General features: G+C 39.5%; 1 protein-coding gene across 1 annotated transcript in view; it reads left to right on the top strand.

Annotated features, from left to right (window-relative positions):
• ARID1B (AT-rich interaction domain 1B) overlaps positions 1-21686 on the top strand; it is a 323938-nt gene that overhangs the window by 246144 nt on the left and 56108 nt on the right. The window contains 2 exon segments of the mRNA XM_039706785.1: positions 12857-13036; positions 19374-19701. Coding sequence (XP_039562719.1) covers positions 12857-13036; positions 19374-19701 — 508 coding nt within the window.

Raw genomic sequence — 21686 nt, 5'->3', positions numbered from 1 at the left:
CTCCAAAAAAAAAGAGAAAAAAATAAAGAAAAACAAAACCCCCAGAGACACTCCATAGGATAAGGTAATGTTGTTTGTTTTCACACTTTGTATAGCATTTCTTTCCTTGTTTAGAGAGAACTGGATGAACAAAAGACTACTAATCATTGCTTGAGCAGAATCCTCTGCTCTCAATACTTGAAAAAAATGCTATTTACCAGCTATCATGAAGATTGACCAATGGGTGGAGTCTGAGCTGTAGCACTTCAGGATGCTAAACCACTACCTTGAACCATTAAGTTTACACTTGTTTATTTTATTGTTAAAGTGTTTGATTATATTTTACCCTGCTTTCCATGGTTACTCAGCACCCTTCTGGGATTTTTATGTTTGCCTGCCTAAGACTCTACATCCCTTGTCTCACAATGCAGCATGAAGCAGTGGCCACATTTTACATGTACATTCTGTGTGTGATACTAGGGGAGTAGTAATGTACTGCATGTATGCAGTAATAGGAGTTTCTTGGGAGATTGAATTTTTTTGTGCTTCTCAGGTTTCTTTTTATATAGCTTATTTAATACTTTTTGTAATAAGCATCTAAATGCTTGCTTCTAAAAGATAATTTTAAAATTTTTCATGTCTTGCTCAAGCTGTAGAACTTTTGGACCTGCTCAGTGTAAATATAGCCTGCTGTTTTAGGCACTTCTGTTCTTGTCCCACAACTGTTGTTTGATGCTCAATCAGTGAAATGGTTTTAGTTCTGCCAACACACGTTGGCTACCTAAGAAACGAGAAATTGCATTTATTTTATATACATAACCTATTTCTTAGCTCATGTGAGCTTGGAAAGCAGTGGGACTTGAAGTCAAGTCCCATACATCTTAAAGAACTGTTGGAGTCAGACAGCTGTGGAGACAGACTGGTGTCAGAAGTCTCTTGGAGAAGCAGGAGTGTGTATAACTGCTGCTGAATCCCAACAATTACCATTACTTGAGGCTACCATAATGACAGTGTAGTCATGACCAATTGAGGTAATCATCGAAACTTGCTTCATTTTTGGGAGGATGCACATCTTGCTCTCCATTTCTAAAAGACCTCCTCCAGACTTTCCTTTTATGATCAAAAGTAGGGGTTCCATATTTTGTGTTTATGAAATCAAGCCTCTTTTTAAACTTTCTTTGAATCTGCCCCAGAGGCAGGGCAGCTGTCATAATCATTCAGCATATACTTGAGGTACACAGCCAGTTGAGTTCCCTATGCTCAGCTGTATCTATTTATTTGTTTGGGTTTTGGAAGCTGTAGTTTGAGGATATCCGTAGTAGCCAGAACTGCTCAACGACTTTGAAGTTATTTCTAGGGATCAAATAGAAGCCCAGCACATCCCAACTGACCCTCTAAATTAGTTTCCTGAAGCTGCAGCCTGAAAAAGAAACCTTTGTCCTGGCCATTAGCTTATACTCCCATTCTTACTTTTGTAAACTAAGAGAGATTTCTGTCTGCTTATATGAACACTCACCTGTGCAAGCACTGTTAGGAGAATATTTGTCATAATAATGTTGAAATGGGCACTTCTAGCCCTGCAGGAATGAATGGTTCCTTATGTAATTCTGAAAAAGCTTAGAAAACTTACCTGCTTTTAAATAGTATTTTCATGCTTATGCAGTTGGCTATGTCGATGTCAGGTTTCAGTCTTATATTAAAATAGTGAATTGGGAGCTCCTGAAAACCATTGAATTTAATGAAAACAGTTAATGACTTCACATTATTACTCTAGCAAGCACTCTCATAATGGGGATACTTAAAGAAGCCTTATTTATTAGTGCAAATGTATATGGGTCAGAATTAATTTTTAAAAAATCTTTAATTGTTTTCCCCTTATAATTTTCACAGCGGTACATAGTTAAATATTCATGATAATGCTGATGATATGCTAAAGGTCTGAAATAGATCTGGAGTCTCAAAATCAACACAGGTTATTTAACCCTTTTCATCTAATGCACCATTGGGGACTTGCGGAGCGAAATCCCAGAGCACTGGAATAATTAGAAGATAGTAATGAGGATTTAATTAGTCCTTGAGATATGCTGAAATAGGACCACTGAGAACTTTTCTTTTTGGACATGGATTGCAAGCAGAATTGATGCCGTTGCAGCTGCTGTGATGTGCTGGAAAATGTATTCCATTGCTGGAGGCAGTTTCATGGCAGCATTCTGTGCCTGTCAGATCTATGTGGACAGTGCCTGGAGTAATCACCTCCAAAATTGTTGAATAGAAGTTGCTGCCTTCTCCATCACCTTCTCCTAGTACCTTTTAATTTTTTTCTATTTTATGTCATTCTTTCTGTTCTACCTTTATTTCATTCCGTTGTTGACATCCAGCTTTTGAGGAGTGTTGTACAGTTGTGTGCTCTATTAAAAACATATCACAGTCAGACACAAGGAGTCCCTGAAAACTGCTTGCTCTTAAGAGTACAGGTGTTACACTAAGCAAAATTTGGATCTTTTTGACACTGCTGCTTGTAAGGTTTATCCTCAGATCTTGTCCTTATTTAGTATTAGATCTTCACAGAAGTGATATTTATCAGTAGCTGCAATGTAGTAAATTTAAATAGCTTTTTTGGCAGTCAAGATGTTATCCAGTAAGAGGTTGTAACAGATGGGATGTGATCAGGCATTTTGATGTTCTCTTTGTGCTTCCCTACAAACACTAAGTAGCAACTGAATTCCTGTAACTAAAATTCCCTAATTTACCATTAGATTTCATGCAGGTATTTTTCTCCCCTTTAGCTGCTTTCTGGGCATGCTTATTTGTACACAGTCATTACATAAATTCCACTGTCATGCATTTTCTTTTAACAAAATATAAATGTTTTTGCTCATGTGGAAGACACAGAATACCAATCAGGTGTTTTGCACCTACAATTCCTGATCAGATTTATGGCTTAATACTGACATTTGATGGTAGGGATTCTTTTCCCTGAAATCTATTTTCTTCTTTAAAAGGGAAACCAGAAGGAAGAAAATAGATCAAAGAATTCTTATTGCAACAAAAAAGATACTGTAGTTTGCTTTTAGATCTTAAAAAGACTTTTTTCCCCAAGAATACGTTTCTTACTCTCATTTGGGGATTTGGGATCTATTCAGAGCACTGAGGAGCTAGAGAATAAAATGATTCTTGTCATTAACATTCTTCTGCTTGCCATGTTAACGATGACACCACTTAAGGTTAAATCAGACTTGGTAATAAGTTTACTTGATGTAGACTGAAGTGTTTCAGGCTCTTAAAGAAAGATGCTTGAGACATGCATAGAGTGCAAAGCCACAGGTATGTTTGAGTGCCTCTTCTGCACACAGCGTTCTCCAAGTGGGTCAGTGCAGGGGAGCTGAGCTGTCTGGTATGCAGGAACACTCTGCCAGGCTGGGCGGAAATCATGCCCAGAAAACTGGGGTTAGAGGAACTGTGCCCTCAACAAACAGAAAAAGTGCATCACGTAAGGAGGAAGGGCAGGGTTTAGTTGAAACAGTCACATTAGCTCTGTAAAGCATCCCTTTTTTATCTCAAGGCGCGTGATGTAGTAGGAACATGATGCCAAGGAGAACACGGAGCAGGTCTGTGTGTGAAGGCAGAGCCATGCAGTAGAGCCAGGCTGTGACTCAAAAAGCTACATCACTTTCTCAGCTTAGTGAGGGCTAAATTTATTGAAAGTTCTTTAAAAAGATCAGGCCATCATTCATTTTTACCTCTGTATTTTTAATTGGATTGTAAAAGTGGAAGTGCACTGAAATGTAGTGTCAGTGTGATAAGCAGGTTTTTAAAATGTGTACACTATTTTTCTTTGCTATTTTAATTAGCAATGCACAGCAAAAAAGCTTACAATATGTCTACTTTGATTAGTAACATCACTGGGAAGAAAAGTTCCTATTTTTCTCTCTGAGCTGTGCATAGTTTTGTATCTGTTTGTCTCTCAAGTGTTTCAGGAAAACCTGCTTTTCATGCCCAAAAATATTAGAAATTATGTTGCTCTGCCAAAATAGGTTAATTCTTGAAGAAGTCGATCACCATTTCAGGATGCTGGTTCCAGACTGTACTTGGATTTCAGACTTACACCAGCCAGTCTCAGCTTTAGGTTGATCTGATTACTTGTGGCCTATGCTAAATATACATACAGCAGGCCATCTGCAAGAAGAATCAAAGGACAAAAGGGTATGATTTACATATGGTAAGCCATGCTGGGAGACAGCAAAACTTCAGAAGCAGGATGAGAAGTAGGTAATAATATCTGTACAATCAAAACCCAGAGTCAGTTCTCAACAAATAAATTTTGTATACTAGCAGCTGGTCATTGCACTTCTCTTGCTGATGTTAAATCTTGTTAGACTTGGAGATGAATCTTTATTTAATTTTTTAAACTAAATTGGGGATTCTCTTTTGAGATTAGAGAGCAGAATTGACTTATTCTGAGTGAGTTTATATAGTTGCCAGCAGAGAGACTTCTCAATAGAAAAGTTTCCACTGACTTCATTAGGCAGCCATCAAATTCCCAGCCTCTGGGCTCAGGGAGCAAGATAAGCTACAGCAGTTACTGAAGAAGAACTTGACTAGTGAGTCAATGTTGCTGTCACACGCTTGATGTGAAGTTACTGGGTATGATCCCTGTCCCTGGGAGAGCTTCCCATCGTGACCTATAAACTGGGAGCTGCCTGTGGTCTCCCTGTTAACAGCACCATGGTTGTCAGGACACTCAGTGCCTAAGTTAACCTTTTTATGAAGCTTCTGTAAAGATAAACAACGTCTGATATAAGACCCCTTATGTCTTTTAAAATTAATATACAGGGCAGTGAATTGAAGTCTATATAATGTATATATTAATAGCTAACACTGGATAATTCCTACCGTCCCAAAGGATCCCAAAAGAATAAACACTCATCAGGGAACAGCTGCAAATCAAGGAAAGGAAAAAATCAGTCAAATCATAAATCATGGTAAAAATAAGACTGAGGCAAAGGCATTTTGGGACTAAGGACAACATACTGATTTTGTGTTTTTGAAAGAAGCAATATGATTTATTTTACATGTGTGCAGCAGAAGACACATCACGTATATTTTAGTCTTGTCCACAAAGTATATATAGTGATATTCAATATCTTTACTGCATGAAAAGGAAGATCAGAGTTGATTCAGGGAACCTTTGAACAGCAGTCTCTGGGGAAGGTAAAATTTTCAAACCTGAAATTTAGACCATTAAGCCTGCAGGCTTTGCACATTACACATTGTAAAATGCCATTCCTTTCTTGCTCTCCTCCATAATTTTCCTAAGTGTGCACATTATCAGCGAAACTTAGACAGTTGTTGATTGTGCAGAGCAGACAGACTCCTCAGGTTTTTCATGATTCATTTGAAGGCCCAAGCTACCTGCTGAAATTCAGGATTCCCTTCGGGGGCAGCTGGGAGGGCAGGGTGGGTGCTTTTGTACTGCAGGTCACTGTGACCCTGATTTTTCAAGAACTGTAGTAAAAGTGTCTTGTGTAAGGTATATTACAGTAACTGATGTGTAAAATGGCAGATGAGCAATGTGGTTTTTGTTTAGGCTGTGCATGAACATCTCCACAAATGTCTTTCCTTCTTTGTCCTCAGTATAGCACTTAAAATTTGCATCAGAGAGCATTATGCAAGGTTTGCATTAGGAAAGGTTGGATATTTCTTCCCCGGCTACCATCTGGGTAATCTGTCTGATCCTTCCCCAGATTCTAATTTATCAATGATAGATTATATGAATTTCAAGGCTAGGCAGTAGCAGAGGGAGGTTTAGGGGTGGGAAAATTTTAAACATTATTGCATGCTATACATAGACTGGGTTTTGTAATATCAGAGAGAGAAGCAGAGGAGATTCAGCCAGTTAACCTAATAGCACAGCTGGTAAAACACTAGGGGGTCTGGGTTAAAACCTTAGCTAGGTCATTAGTTTCCATCTTCCCCAAAGCTATTCACATTGTGAAGAGAAGCAGTCAGACAAATAAACAGTGAGGAGACTGTAAGATAGATATTAAAGCATAATAAGAAAATAATTTTAAAGAAAAATAAAACCAGTCCAGCACTTTTTCTTAAACAGAACATTGGTCTTTTTATGGAAACGAGAAATACTGCAGTGATCTTTGCAGGAAATCCTAATTTTGCTGTGATGATGTTTTCCTTTACTGCTGTTTCACATAAGCAAAGAAGCATTCTTTGTTGAATGAATGTGAAGAAATGTGGTGGTTGTACTGCACATATTAGCAGATGCCATGGTGAAAATAAATTGTCCAGATACCAAGGGGAAATCATGTCACTGTTACTCTAGCCTAGAGAAGTTCAGATGGTTTTAGTGGTGCTCTCATGGACTTGGAGAAGCTGGCAAGGTTTATGTGGGTTTTTGTGTGGGCTGAAAAAAAGAGCTCAGTTAGAAACTTGATTACATTTTTTCATGGTTAATGGAGAAACATTAGAAGAACTTCTAATTAGAAGAAGAGCGGTTCATTAGAAGAAGAAGAGTTCTCAGAAGAACTGAGAGTGAATGTCTGAGGAAGGAAAGTTTGCCAAAAACTGTATCGTGGATGTGCAAGCATTTGTTCTTTTTTCTCAAAGAACTTTCTCCTAAAAACATGTTGGAACCTAAAAAAAAAAAAAATAAAAATAGAATGTTATTGGAGAAAGAAATGAGAAATTTTAAATACTTTTTTTTTAGCTTTTATAGAATACGATGTCCAAAGATATTGTATTGGTGTAGTGCAGGTATTTTCTTTATTTGATTTCTTTTTTCTTTTATCTGCCTATTAAATGGACAGGAATACTGAGAATTAGTATTTACATAATCTAAATAAGATTGACACTGCAAGCTCAGGCACTCATGCTCACTTACCCATCACCCTGTGGTGTATATTGCTAAGTCAGATGCTTTGTGTGTGTCAAACATAGGTCTAGCTAGGCATATATTGTTGCTTTCTGGAAAATAATAAAGTTATTATTATAAAGTTGCTTTCTGGAAAATGAAATAAATAAAGTTGCTTTCTGGAAAATGAAAATAGGATCTGAGGTATCTTGTATGTAAAGAAGTCTTGTGCCTGCTTTCTCTAGATACTAGGGGTTTTTTTAATGCCATATGACTTCACTTGATTAACTTAGTTTATTTTCTGGTACATGGGTCAAACCTTCACCAGTTTCTTAATTGCTGTTATTTGTTTAGACCTGTATAACATTTTAGTCTGCTTAGATTTTTTCCAGTGCATAAATCTCTCTCACTGTGTCCTTTTCAGTGTTTATTTTAAGTAGCACCTTAGGGGCAGGTACCATGGCATTCTTTGCCAGTGACATTAAGCAGTTTATGGCCAGGTAGAGCTGGCCCCCCATAAGCAATGGTACAGCAGTATTGTCTTAGCTCCTGCTGTCTGTGAGCCACACATCTCCGGGTTTGACCACACCACGTGAAGATGTTTGTTCAAGTACCATCTCCCGACAACCCGGTTGCATGCTTAGGGTTTTGGTGTCACATGCTTACGTGAGAATAACCGACTCTTCCAATTACTAGAACACTTGATTAATGTGTGAGTTGTGTTCTGTTGCAGTGCTCTGAGGTGGTGACTGTGGACATGTTTAGCTGGGCAAAAACCCAGACATGGTTCACCAGTCCAAAGCCTTCCTGAGCTGTCCTTGCCATCTGAAACGGGTGTGCTAGGCAGAGTTTCAGTGTGACTGTGATGTTTCTCAGCATCCTGCCGTGCTAACAGGGTGCCAAATCACAGAACAATGCTTTTCATTTGCTTAGCTTTACCCTGACATGTCTGTCTCAGTGCTGTTTATCCACAGATGAGCTAGATTTGAGAGTCACTGCTTTAGATCCGTCATAATTCTGTTGTATACTCTGGTGAAAATCCTGAGAGAGTGGATACAACACAAACTGCTGTCTGAGGAGGGAAGGTCTGCCAAAAACTTGTGTCATGGGTGTGCAAACATTTGCTCTTTTTCTCAAGGGTACTGACCAGTGGCTTGCTAAAATACCAAGCATTGGAAATGTCTGTGTTTCTCCCCACACACAAATTTTTCCTTTAGAGGTAGTGGAAAATATCTCTTCATATACTTAATTTTTTTGAGCTGATTCATGAGTACAGGATTTTATGTTATTTTCCCCTAATTAGTTGATCATCAGTGTATGCATCCAATCTGTTTCTACTTTTCTTACTCCATGATCTTCAGACTAATAAGCCTGTCTAGCTACTAATAGCTCTTGCTTTAGCCTTTGCCCTTGAACAAGGGGAACTTCCTTGTTCCTTACTCAGAAAGGTTCCCGAGTTGTTTTGGTCCCAAGCTCTGTCACTAAGCATGCCCCTCTAGAAAGAACTCTTAGCCCAGTGTAGGTAAGTTCATTTTTACAATATACTGTTGCACATTATACCTTTCCTTATCTTTTATTTATCAGATGCATAAGTTAAGGGTGATCTGCTATCACTGTAAACTGTAAAGTTTTTGTGTGCTTATAATGAGTAAGTGTTGCACATGTTTCCAGGATTAATTAATTCATTAAAATCAATGGAATACTCCTGGCTAAATCAAAAGACCTCTCATTGACTGTGGTTAGAGTGTGTGCCAGTAGACAGTTGCTGACCATCAACTGATATGCAGTAACCTGTTCCTTTGCAGACACTTCCTTTTTGTTTGAGCTTCTACTTTTCTGTAAGGTTTTTTCATATTCAAGCAAAGATTTTAAAATATCAAAAGAATCCATCTGAGGTTTTACAGCAGCAGCCAGCACGTTTAGTGGGTAGTGCTAAGGTGATGGTATTCAAGAAAGAGGTGGGTTTGTATTGGTCAATGTGCAGATGTAAGTAAGAAAGCCTTAGTGCAATTTCATGAAGCTTTAGTAATTTACTGTTGTATATCTCTTTTGTGTATATATATGCCTGAAGGAAGGACAAGGTTTTAAATTATTTGTAAAAGGCATCATTGGTGGTATTAGCAAAATGATGTGCATTACCAGGTGTTAAAATGCTTTAAAACAAGAGAAGTTTCATTTTTGTCTTTTCCTTCAAACACTTCTATCATAAGCATTGTTTGGGGTTTTTTTCTCTGTATTTTGCTAAAAAGAAAGCAGAAAAATAAAATGCTACCTGACCGTTTTTAAATGCTGTAGGTTCAATTTGAACATGCAAACATATTTTATTATTGTTACAGTGTGATAATTGTTAATAGTATGCTACAACTCTTCCACTGAGGAAAAAAAATCAAAACAAAAAACCAACAAAACCTGCAAAGATGACTCTGCAATGTTAAAATGGTGTTTTAATACTGTCATTCTTCACGTATGTAAATGTAGTATAAAAGCTAACTCAAAAGGAGAAGAATGCTTCTGGCAGGGTCACTTTATTCAGCTACTTCTGAAATAGCTTAGTTTGCCAAAACCCACTCAAGTGTTTTTTCAATAAGTAATCTTTTGTTGTGATGGCAAGTAAAGCATCACCTCTACCTCTTTTTATCATTAATATTAAGGGAAGGGAGTAGATTTGTTCACTGATGAGTATGTTGCCACCGCAATTTTAAAGGCTTAATTCATAGCTGTTTCCTAGCAGTTTAAAAGACAAAACAACCCACCTTGTTGTCACAGGGGTTGACATGTCAGATGCAGTCTGGCTGTTGAATCACTTCACTGCCATTACTCCAGTGCACCACTAATGTAATCCTACTTCCATTCTTTACAGAAGAAAACTTTATCTTAAATCTAATTTTCTGGAAAGAAAATTTATTTCTTTTTGTATCGGCTATAAAATGAAGTTGAACACTAGGGAAAATGTGTGTAAATAAGGAAAAATGAATGTATGCCAGCTGCTCCCTTTCATTTCTGATAAGATTTTTAGAATTGATGTTGTTTTTTTCTTTATGATGCATGAATGTTAATGTATTGACCAGGAATCCTTTTCTCTCTAAGACATGTGAGCTTTTTCCAAATACTTAAAATACTTCAAACTCGTGCATTCATCTCTGGATGTTGACTGGGCTTTCAGGGAGGTTGATGAGGATAGGCTCCTCTGTATTGTAATGGAATCCAGATCACAGTAAGAACTGTTCTTTGCTGTTCCACATCTCATCTATAGCTGAAAGGACTCCTCTCCTCTCTAGAAGGAAATCAGAACATGTCCTGTTTTAACATCACGCTTCAGTGTACCGTACAGACAGCAGCAGAGCATAGTATAGCATTGATATTCTTCCCGAATTTCAGGATTCATTTTCCTTAGTTCTTTATCTTCCTTCAAGAGAAAATAGCAAAGCCAGCCTTGATTTGAGAGGAATCCTACACCCTCTGAGATGATGAAACTCATGCCTCACATCAAAAGCATTCTAGGAGTGTGTTCTTTTTTGTTGTGTTAAACATCTTTATGAAACTAAGGCTAGAGCATGAGTTTGAGTAGTATCACACAGTTATCTCTGCTCTTGAGTTACTGGCATGCCCCCAGCTTGATTTTGGCCAGTATTCCCTGAGCCGCAGCCCAGAGCATCGATAAGGCAGGGCAAGGGACTGTGCCCAGAAGCCATACAGATAAGATTACCAGGACTGAGTGGGAAGGTTTATCTGGATGGACACAAGTGTCCTACTCTCTTCCTGGCATGTTTTATTTATGACTGTACACATAACTGTACACTCTATTCCACAGCATCCAAAATTAATGAGGAGGAGTTTACTGAAGAAGAGGTCATTTGAGTAGAAACATTTATTTTTTACTTATTACTCTGGTCCCTTTAGAAGACTTTTTGACAACAGCAGAGCTGGTTAAAACTGATAATCTCCATGGCTTTCATGAGATATTAGTCCATGTTCTTCATTAACTTCAACAACCAGCCACCCCTCTGCATCACTTGGAAATTCCTATATCAGTAGCTGTTCAGTGTATCACCCCTCCCGGTGGTGTTAAGAAAAGTACTCCTTGCAATAATAATGGGGCTGAAAAACCTTAATCATTAGTGCAGTGTTTGGAAAGTTTAACCTCATATAGATTAAAAGCTGAACAGAAAAAAAACCCTCACTTCTATACCAGACACAGGAGTAACTTTATTATCTTTATAATAAAAATCTTAGTGTGACCGGTACAAATTTTTTCATTCAAATGGATCCCACAAGAGTGATATATATGGTGTGTGTCAGGAACATGGGCTTTGGTTTTGTACAGACAAACAATTGTAGTAGGTTTCTAAATTACTTACAGCACTGATAGCACAAGACATAGGCCTTGTAATAAGAGTTGTGCCCAGAGTGGAACTGCTTTAAAAATCAAGGGATCTGTTTCAAACAGCCAAATGGAGAAGGTCATGCAAGTTTTCCTTTGCAGAAGTGCAGAATTTTCCAACCAGTACAGACAAGTTTCCAAGCTGCCATTTTGCATTGTTTTTTGCTGTGTTATGTGTCAATGTCCGCTCTACCTCCAGAGCAAGTGCCAGGCTCTGACTTTGCAGTTCAGATGTGATCAAGCTCCTTGTCTTGAGGCTTGCACAAAGATCAGGAAAAATTGATGCATATTCAGCAAATCTTGCAGTTGGAATTTTAGTAGAATACGGATTGAGCTGTTCATAGCACGAAAGAACTGGGCACAAAGGGTGCAAAGTCATCTAATCTCCTCGTTTTTCTCCTTATAACCTGCACCTCAGTGTTTTCAGTTATGAGTCTGATCACATGTCTGGATATGGCTCAGAAAAAATTACCTCTCTTCATTAATCAGGCATTGTGTGTCTGGGGGTAGGGAGAGGGTGATGTTTGGTGCTAATCAGTGGGAGGACACCCTGGCCCTGTGGAGAGTCATCCTTTAGTGCTGCACCCCAGGGCTCCCTCCTCACCCAGCACGGTGGCAGCACAGCCAGAGCTGGCCTGTGGTATGTGCAGGTTTTGCCTCGAAGGGAAACGGAAAGATGAAATTTAATATGCAAGCAGAACAGGAAAGAAAGCGGATTTCCTCCAGAAATAAAAAAAAAACAGCTAAATTTTGCCAGCACATCCTCTTCAACATTCAAAGCAGCACTAAAACCTTTCAGGGTATAAAACGTCAGAAAACCAGCATCCCTACATAGACATTTCATGGGCATGATTGCAGGATTTTTCCCAGTTCATGAAAACTTTAAAACCCCACCTCAAAACCCTTTTCTTCCTTCATTTAATAGGCTTAGTTCTGTTCCTTCATGTGAAGCTTCTAAATTTGATACTATTTCACTAGGTCTTGTGCTGTCACTTTTGAACCCTAAATTAAATTTGGATTCATTAATACATTAACAAAAGGGAAGAAGGAGAGAATGCAATGGAATTTGTAGGGGAAAGACTAGAAGAAGGACCTAGAGAACAAATACATAACAAAGCAACTGTTATTTCTGGCTGGTATGACCAGTCTTCGCATGGAGGTAAATTTTTGCTCTGGTGAGTTTGTTGGCAATAAAGAAGTATTTGCAGTGGGTTTCTATATGCTGAAGTGAGGCATTTTGGTAGCAACGTATAATTTTGAAGATGTGATACTCCCACCATAAATCATCAGGCAAATTCCCTAGTACTGCTGATTAATGCACATAATTGCCCTTTTTTCCCTCTAAAAGTTTTAATTTCAAAATTGGCACCAATTTGCAAATAAGCAGGACTGCCCTGTCTTCATTTACAAGTAAAGGTTTTCAAACCTTATGTACAGGTTTTGATGGTTGAGACATCACTGCTGACTTGGAGATGTGTGTGGTTTTCTTTGGATGAACAACAGCAGTTTTCTGGGTATTCATAGTCTGAAGTAACTGAAGAGGGTTGGTTTATTTTATGCCAAAGGGTTTTTTTAAATGAAGAACAGTTACCTGAATATTAAGTTTTGTTTTGGTGCTTTTCTCCCTATAGGTTTTATGGCAGGAATACAGAGGAACCCCCAAATGTCACAGTATGGACCTCAACAAACTGGACCTTCCATGTCACCGCACCCCTCACCTGGAGGTCAAGTGCATCCTGGAATTGGTGGCTTTCAGCAGAGTAATTCAAGTGGTACTTATGGGCCTCAGATGAGCCAGTATGGACCACAAGGTAAAATGCTTGCTGGTGATAGATACAATAGTTTACATATATTTTTTACAATATATATATGTAGCATGTATGTGAGTATGTATGTTAAAAACAACAAAAACACACACACAACAGTCTCAGTAAAAAAAAAAAAATCAAAATCCTAAACAAATAAAGCTGTATCCAAAGGTGGAGCTGCACCTTGTGGGAGAAGCTGTTTCTGTTATTAGCACCTTTCTCTGTATAAAAATAGTGACCTTAAATTAGGCAAGGAAATGAAGAATCAGTGGCATTGCCAGGTCTATTGTTTAGGAGCCCAAGCATGTCATCTCTGTGATGAAGCTGCATTTGAGCAAGCATGGAATAAGGGTCACAACACCACTCCCAAAATAGGACTTCTTTTCTTGGATAAAATCCCAAGGCCAACCTGAAATTGCGTGGTGACTTTGAGGGTAAAGTCTTCTAACAAGCATAATAATACAGTGGCTATTGTGGAAATAGAATATTGAGCTCTAATGCATATGGTTTGTGAATCTTAACTAACCCTTCAGACTGAGAGAGACAGTTCCTTTTATTTTGCTTGTTTGACAGAATTGGTGGGGGAGTGAACCAAAATAGAATCCACAATTTCTGCCCCTGGACAACCTTGAACTTGTCTATTGTTTTGCCTTTAATGGATAACCTTTATAAAGTATGCAAACCCCTGTTTAGGGGTTTAATGAAGTTGAAGTCAAGCCATGGCATATATAAGGGTCAGTATTTTCTTTAGAGGTACATAAAGAAGCTTTTCTATTTCAGCACTTCCAACTTTTGCTTTCTTACTTAAAAGCCTCAGAAGGGACTTGAGCCAGCAGTGGGAATTTCTGTAGGGCTCGGTGACTCTCCCGTGCTAGCAAGGATGGTTATTTTAGTCTCCTGAGTTTCTGAGAACTAGTTCTGATGTTTGTTTGCAAGAAGCCTTGCTGCCCTATGCAATGCTCCTTTCTGTTTCATCTCTGGGTAGCGTTTGGTTTAGTGTTCTGAGCACAGGGCTACAAGCCAAGATTTCCCAGTTTCTAATTTTGGCTCTGCCTTTTGCATCATCTTTCAGCTTAGGCAAGTAGATTCATTTCTCTGCTTTGCCTTCCTTAACTACAAAATGGGGCTAGTAATGCCTTATAGCCATGTGTGAAGATTAATTACCTAACTCCAGTTGACTGGTGCTTTCCTTTTATTTGGAAAGCATTTTGTGGCCATAAAATGCTGTCCAAGTGCTTATTTTTATCTGCACAGTGAGCAACTAGCTTAACTGGTAAAAAATCCAGTGGATTTATGATGTGCTATCCTGACTTCCAGCTGTACTGCTGCTGCTGAGATTCTGGACCATGGGAATAGTGGGTGTCAAGTGCAGTAAAACATTAGCCATCCACACTGATTGAATGGAAAGGTTTTTGTACTAAATCAATGCATTTAAGTAACACGCCAAATACTACTTTCTTTTTTTGCTTGAGTTCAGCAGTTCTTTTCCTCCCTCTGTACATGAAAGTGCCTATGTAATGATTTTATGGGTCATGGTCAGGAAGAAACTGCTATTAAAAAGTGAACTTGAGGGACAGGAAGAAAATGAGCATCATTGTCATTAACAGGCCATTTCAGAAGGGTTTGGTGAATAGTGTGATGGATGAAAACCATGTTCTTCTGCCAGTGCTTGGGAAGTACCAGTGATTCTATGTGCTGGTCATCAGAAAATTAGGGCCTTGCAGACTGTCAGCTCTGTAGGTAACAATTAGACCAGAAGAATACTACATTTTCACCAGGTTGATCTAACCACCAGGGATGAAGATAGTGATATTTCCAAGTTTACCTGGACTTAAGGTATTAATGGCATTTTTTCATTTTAAATGAAAGTAATCCATAATTGCAACCCTTAACATATGCTATTACAAAGCATAATCATATGCCAGCAATGATGAATATATAATAATGTTATCCCGTTTACCTTTTTCTGCCAAAATAGGAAATATATTAAAAATTACCTGGGTTGAAACCAAGTTCTTAAATTATTAAACTAAAGTAATTCTCATGGATCTGATTTGCTTTCCGTGTTTTGCTCACATAGGCCTTTTTCCAGAATATTGTTAAGCTTAGGCTGGGTTTGACAGGACTACTTGTATTTTCATATATTCATCAAAGCATTCTGGACACTAAGCTTTTGATCCAGCTTTGACTACTGGACTTCACTATGTGCTGTCCTGAAAACAATTGCTCAAGGCTAGTGTCCTCTATGCAGTGAAATTGCTCACTATAGTAAAGACAAGACCATTAAGTCTGGACTGGAAGTATTAGCCTCCAGTTAATGAGAGCAGAATGATCCATTTCATGCCTATGGTTGATTTATTTGATTTTCATGTGTTTACATGACACTTAGAACTATAATAAGAGCAGAATATATTTTCCCAGGAAGCAGTTCTGTACTGGGTCCTAGTCCAATTCTGTGAAACCATTTCCTACAAAAAACAATAAATGGCTTTGGCTCCACACTTCTGTGTATCTGGGATACAACACAGAAGCATATAGTACAGAAGATTAATTTTAATTTTTTATTAAATCCCAGCGTTTTCCTGTCCCCAAGAATTAAATTTACCAAAAAAAAAAAAAAAAGGCAGAGAGAGGACGGAAGTTGTTACTGAAAGAATCTCTTTGGTTTGTATTTGGGCAACATCTAGCTCAGGGGCTAATGAAGCTGTGGTCTATGACCTGAGCATCAGACTGCTGCCACAGCAAAATGTCCCTTAAATGCACTCTGGAGAGCAGTCAGATGCCGTAGTCAGTTGGATCTTTTAAGATTGGGGCAGAGAAAAGCTTCCTGTGAATCAGTAAAATGTCTCAGAAATGCATCCTGTCTTCCTAACCTTTCCTACTCAATTCAGCAGTAAAGCTGTTCTATTGGGGTATAACAAAGAGAGAAATTGGTACTGAATGTGTTTGAACCGCAACCCCAGAGCTTCACTGTAAGTTAAACCCCCTTTTGCTTGTGATAAAGTACTATGAATTGAGTATTTGTGCTTTCAATGTTGGACTCATTTCACAAAAGCACTTTGCTGTCTAGTTCCCACTGATTTTAATGCTAGATTTTAATTAAAATGATAGCACTTAAGGATGAGATGCCCTATGTATCTTGAGGGTCTGGACCTCTGAATCCAGACCCCTGTATGCAAGAGGCTGTGGAGCTAAGACTTAAATATCAGCTGTATCTTACTGAAGTCTCCTAGGTTAAGTATTTCAGAGGAATTCAGAACAGCACATTTAAATTGTCTGTAGAAGAATAGCTTGATGGTTAAGTGCACTTGTAAAATATTCTAGAGCTATTCTAAGATGCTCTTTTTAATACAGTGAATCTGATCTATGTCTAAAGCAGAGAGCAAAGCTAACAGGTAGTTCTCAAATCTCCCTCTTTCTAGTTTCCTAGAAATGGCAAGATCTCAGAGCACTTTGTTCAGCAAACCTGAACAAAGTGGACCAGAGTTTCAGCAGTAAGTATGAACATCTGTCTTTGGCAGGTTGTTAGTCAGTTTTTTTATACTTTATCTTCATTACACTTTTATTTTCCTCTTGATTCCTGTTACAGCATTGTTTTTTCTCATGCATTAGAGATGTTGTCTCTCTTGGTACAATTCTACTCTGCCAAGGGGGAGTTGGAATCAAAAATCCCTCAGATATGGAGGGGAGGAGTTGTTCAGTAGTACTGTGCAGCCGCTGTTGCCAGGCTTGTACCCACTTGAAAAGTGTGGGCTCTTGAACTTGGCTGCCTGACACGTCCAGCTGATGTGGGCTGGCCTAGCATCTGCTGCATTCATTGTGTTTAATGCTGCATCCATCTGTTTTCTGTCAAAGCCACTGCCAACAAATTACTAATCTATTAGAGAAACATGGAAATAAGATTGCACTCCTCATTCCTGGCAATTCCTCTTGTATTTTGTTTGGCTTTTATTTTGCCTTTTTTTTTTCCTGTGGTCTGGGAAAGGTATAAGAATAGCTAGTACTTGAGGTATTGAGGAAATGCTTAGGGAAAGAAAAAGATGGAAAAAAACATTGAAACTTGTTTTCCTTACTAAAAAGATACGACTTCCCTGTGCATCTTGTATCCCTGTAGATGAATGATTAGGAGCTATTTTAACTGAGCCACATATTTTTATGGAGAAGATTCCACTGTTTTCTCTGTGTTATGTGTATGCTGAAAAAGCCAAAGCAGATAAGATTACATTTTTTTTGTCCCAATTCAAAATAGCATCAAAACAGCACTAGTGTTTTAGCATTGGTGTTTGCTCCTCCATGCATGCTGCTAAATGTACTTTGTAAACCCTAAATGACAAAACAAATTGGCTTTATGTAAATTGGACTGACAGTAGCTCCCAGTGATCATGGATATCAGGTCTGCTAGCCTAGGGAGAGAGTTTGCTTCACTTTGGGAAGTAGTGTTACTAATAGCATGTACATAAGATGTGCTAACTGCTGTGCATAATCTTTGAGTGCACATACACACCATCCTGATGTATTACTTTTTTTTTTTTTTGCACAAAGCAACTGGAAACCCAGAGCAACATCCAAGTTTTGTGCTGTTGCCTGTAACACATAGCAGAGCAGTGTGAAACTAGTCAACCCTTCAGTCTGTTGTCACTTATGCTGGATCAGATGCATGGCTTGAGCCGGTCTCGGCAACTAAAACTCTGCCTGGGGGCGATGGCTCACTGAACGGAGAATAGTCAGCTGCCAGCAGCCAAGCCTAGAAGTGGAGGAGAAGTGACAGGGCAGACTTAAGACAGCATAAAGCTGAATCCGCAGCCTTTTGTATCTGCTGAACCACATACTGGGGATCCTTCTGTGAGGACCCCCAGGCAGAAACTTGGATTTTAAAGCAGAAGAGGATGGTTGCTTCATTTCCTTGGGAAGCGTAGGTCTCCTATGTTCTCGTCGAGGAGATCTTGTAGTAGAGTGAGTCAGTTACAGATTGGAGAGGAGAAGATTAGCAAGAGCACAGCAGCAGGAGCATACGAATTAATTATGTGTGCATTCAATGATGGATGAATATGTTTATTTTAAATACAAACAGGACTTGGATGCCACCAACTCCTCTGCCTGGTAGCTGAGGCCTGAGAGGCATGGCTGATCTGCACAATCACAGGAAGAGTCCAAGGGCTTCTGCCTTGAAATGAGCGTGGGAATATCTGAGAGTAGTGAGGAAACTCTGCTTTGTGGCATCCCACAGGGAGGGAATGGGTCATGTTTCCACTAATCTGGATGAGATGGAAATGAAGACAAGTCAAAACTGATGACTGCAGTAGTGCAATGTGATACGTTTCCTAAAATAGTTTCTATCATATCTTTAGCTTTCTCTTTTTTTTCCCTCTTTCTCATGCTGCCTGGGTTTGTTTCTATAACATTGCATGCTGTACACTCGATTTTTCTTGAGATTTCAACATGACAGGAAAACCAGCACTCAAATGAGTTAAGCTGCTGCAAGCAGAGCACTTTACTCTAGTGACAACACAGATTGGGTTCAGCCGGGTTTTCATGCTGTCCTTCATAGGCACCTGCTTATATGAGTGTTGCTGCTTACTTTTGTAAGACTAGTTTTCTCAGAGGAGCTGCACTGTAAGCTACCACCCTTTATGCTGACACAGCCAAACTGAACTTACTAGAAAAGCAGGATGGGGCAGGAGAGAGCAGGAATCTTTCTTGGACCCCAGCAGTTATCCTCACCAGTCCACACCAAATCATCTCTGTCTTAAATGGGCAGAACAGTTAGGAGCAAGAAGCCTATTGCTGAAACTGCAGAAAGACAAAGGAATGAGAACATGAAATTACAAAAATAAGATTCTCCCTTGAACTTATGGGCTTCTTACATGCCACATCTTTCTCTACTGCGTAAAGCAGTTGTGTACATTGTGCTGTGCTGTTACCCCTCTGGAGGCTGTACTTTTCTTTATTTCCTGTTGCCTTGTAACTTATATTGGACAGAAAATGTTTGAGGGTACAAGAAAATCAGGTTCATAGCATCATTAGGTTGGAGGGGTGCTCAAGAGCTGTTCTTGGCTGACCTTGTATTCAAATCAGGGTCAGATAAAGGATCAGACCAGGTTACTCTTGTCTTTATACATCTGGGTTTTGAAAACTTCCATGCAGGGAGTCTGTATAACTTCCTTGGGCAGTTTGTTCCACTGCTTCTCTGTCCTCATGTAAAAGCGTTGTCCTGACTTTGAGGCCAGCATGGGTCACTTTAGTTCACATGTGTAAGTTCTGCAGCTGCCGACTTCCTAAACAGAAACATTTGCTCAAAAGTTTTAATGTTTTTCTCTGTGCTTTTTATCATTTTCTTCAGGAAACTACTCCAGACCACCGACGTACAGCGGTGTCCCCAACACAAGTTACAGCGGCCCAGGGCCCGGCATGGGTATAAATGCCAACAGTCAGATGCATGGACAGGGGCCAAGCCAGCCTTGTGGTTCCATGCCCCTGGGACGGATGCCATCAGCTGGGATGCAGAGCAGACCATTTCCTGGAAACATGAGCAGTATGACCCCCAATTCTCCTGGCATGTCTCAACAGGGAGGCCCTGGGATGGGCCCACCCATGCCAACTGTGAACCGTAAGGCACAGGAGGCGGCTGCTGCAGTGATGCAGGCTGCTGCCAACTCCGCTCAGAGCAGGTATGCATTCAGGTGAAAGCAGTTTAAATAAGTTGGAACGTTTTCCTTGGCATTTCTGAAGTAACAGCACTGTAGAGGTGTGTGAATGTGCATTTATACATGTTCTAGCTATGCCCTTATCTCCGGGAGGAGATGGTGTGTCCAAAGAGTACTTTTTCTTAGTCATCTCCTTTTCTTAAGGAGAAAGCGTGCTGTTGCCTGTTTGAATTATCCTCTCAAAAAGCACTTGTGACAATAGTGACAATGGCCACTTCAAGTGTGGTTCTTGGCATTACAGCTTTAGGAAAACCCACAGGATTGCAGTGCCATTTGACAAGCCCTCTGCAACTTTAAACTTTTTTGAGTTTTTATACTTTTTTATCTCTTGATAAAGGGAGGGCCAACATGTCCTCAGCAGCTTACCCCTGCCAGAGAGTAAGGAAGCCTGTGAAGCTGCCCATCAACTCTTGCATCTACTGCCCATGTTTTGAGCTGCAGTGCTGATGGCAGTTCTCTTCTGTGGGATGTTCTTGTCCCAAGCAGGCCGGCAGAAAGGGAGAGGAGGGCAGGCTGAGGGGGGCAGCTGGAGGGGAGAGGCAGAGGCAGACATAAAACAATCTGTAGCTATCTGGAGTTGATACCTGCCACCTGTGCATCCATAATACAGAACCTGCAGACAGAACTGCAGAGGTTGGAGCCCTCCTCTGTCTTCTTGTCTCCCCTTTGGGCAGCAGAGCTACATGTTGCCATTCGTATATGGGTTTTGGTAAAAGGCACTTTGCTGTCCATGTCATTCTTAAAATGACTGAATATTTGCAATTAAATGGTGGGGCTTTTTTTGGTGAAATTTTTCAGATTAAGTAACATCCACATTTCCCTGGATTCATATAACTCCTGGCATATTTATTTCCTGTTTCTGTTGCAAGACAGTCCATAATGGTTGAGAATTACACAAACCTAGTTGCACTCTTGTGGTGGTGAATGTGTTCATATGTGTGTGTCTTGCTCACTGCACTTATGCATATACACAGATGCACATACATTCTTCCAGATATTTATCATTCAAGACCAGTGTTTGTGGATACTGGAGTTGTTCTTATTCCAAGATGCAGTGTTAAACAAGAAATAGGAAGCCAGTGTGTCCCTGTATTTATTACTTTCTTGTTGCTGAGAGTTTGAAAGGCAGGTGGCTACTAATGATAAGCAGCAGCAAACTTTTAAAACAATAACAGTTAATTTAGTGTACTTCGTGTTCTTGCTCAATAGAATAGAAAGAGGCTCCCTTAAAACAGACCATACTCCAGCAGATATCTGTGAACTAGCAGTCCCTTCCTTCTGTTGGCTGTTTTAACAGACCTGTCTAGTAGGATTTATGGAAGTCTGCTTCTGTCTGTCTGGTTTAGGCTATAAGCTGATAGGTATTGGCTGTTTTAACAGACCTGTCTAGGATTTATGGAAGTCTGCTTCTGTCTGTCTGGTTTAGGCTATAAGCTGATAGGTCAGACACGAAGGAATAAATAGGCCATCACTGCAGCTGCAGGAACAGGATTTCTCTGTAATCATAGAATGAAAGGAAAAGCTCACGTTTGTTGGTCTTGACAGCAAGAAAAGACTTTGTGTTAAGTGGAAAGCATTTGGTTGTGATTCAACTTACACATTGGGCATAGTGTGTGATATTTGATCAAAAACTGGGTTAAATGATTACCACTTCTATCTCACGTTTTCCTCCCAAGTAAATTTTGTAGAACTGCTTTTTCTTTCTAGCTTTGACTGGACAAAACTGCACCATTTTGGAGCATTCCTATCACATACTGCCCATTCCAGTGATCCGGCACCTATGGAAGAGCTGAGCAGTCACAAATCTCTATCACAAATACAGGCAGAAGGGTTATTTATAAACACCAAATTGGGAGGAACTTGTCACACCACTCTCATGCCAGGGGGTCGCAAATACACTGTTTTCCTCTTTGATCTCAAGTCAGCTGTAGGGGAGAAAGCATAATGGC

Source organism: Passer montanus, unplaced genomic scaffold (genome assembly GCF_014805655.1).
Source record: "Passer montanus isolate IOZ18808 unplaced genomic scaffold, ASM1480565v1 scaffold2, whole genome shotgun sequence".
Classification (NCBI taxonomy): domain Eukaryota; kingdom Metazoa; phylum Chordata; class Aves; order Passeriformes; family Passeridae; genus Passer; species Passer montanus.
The sequence above is the reverse complement of the archived record's forward strand: the minus strand, read 5'-3'. Positions and strand labels throughout refer to the sequence as shown.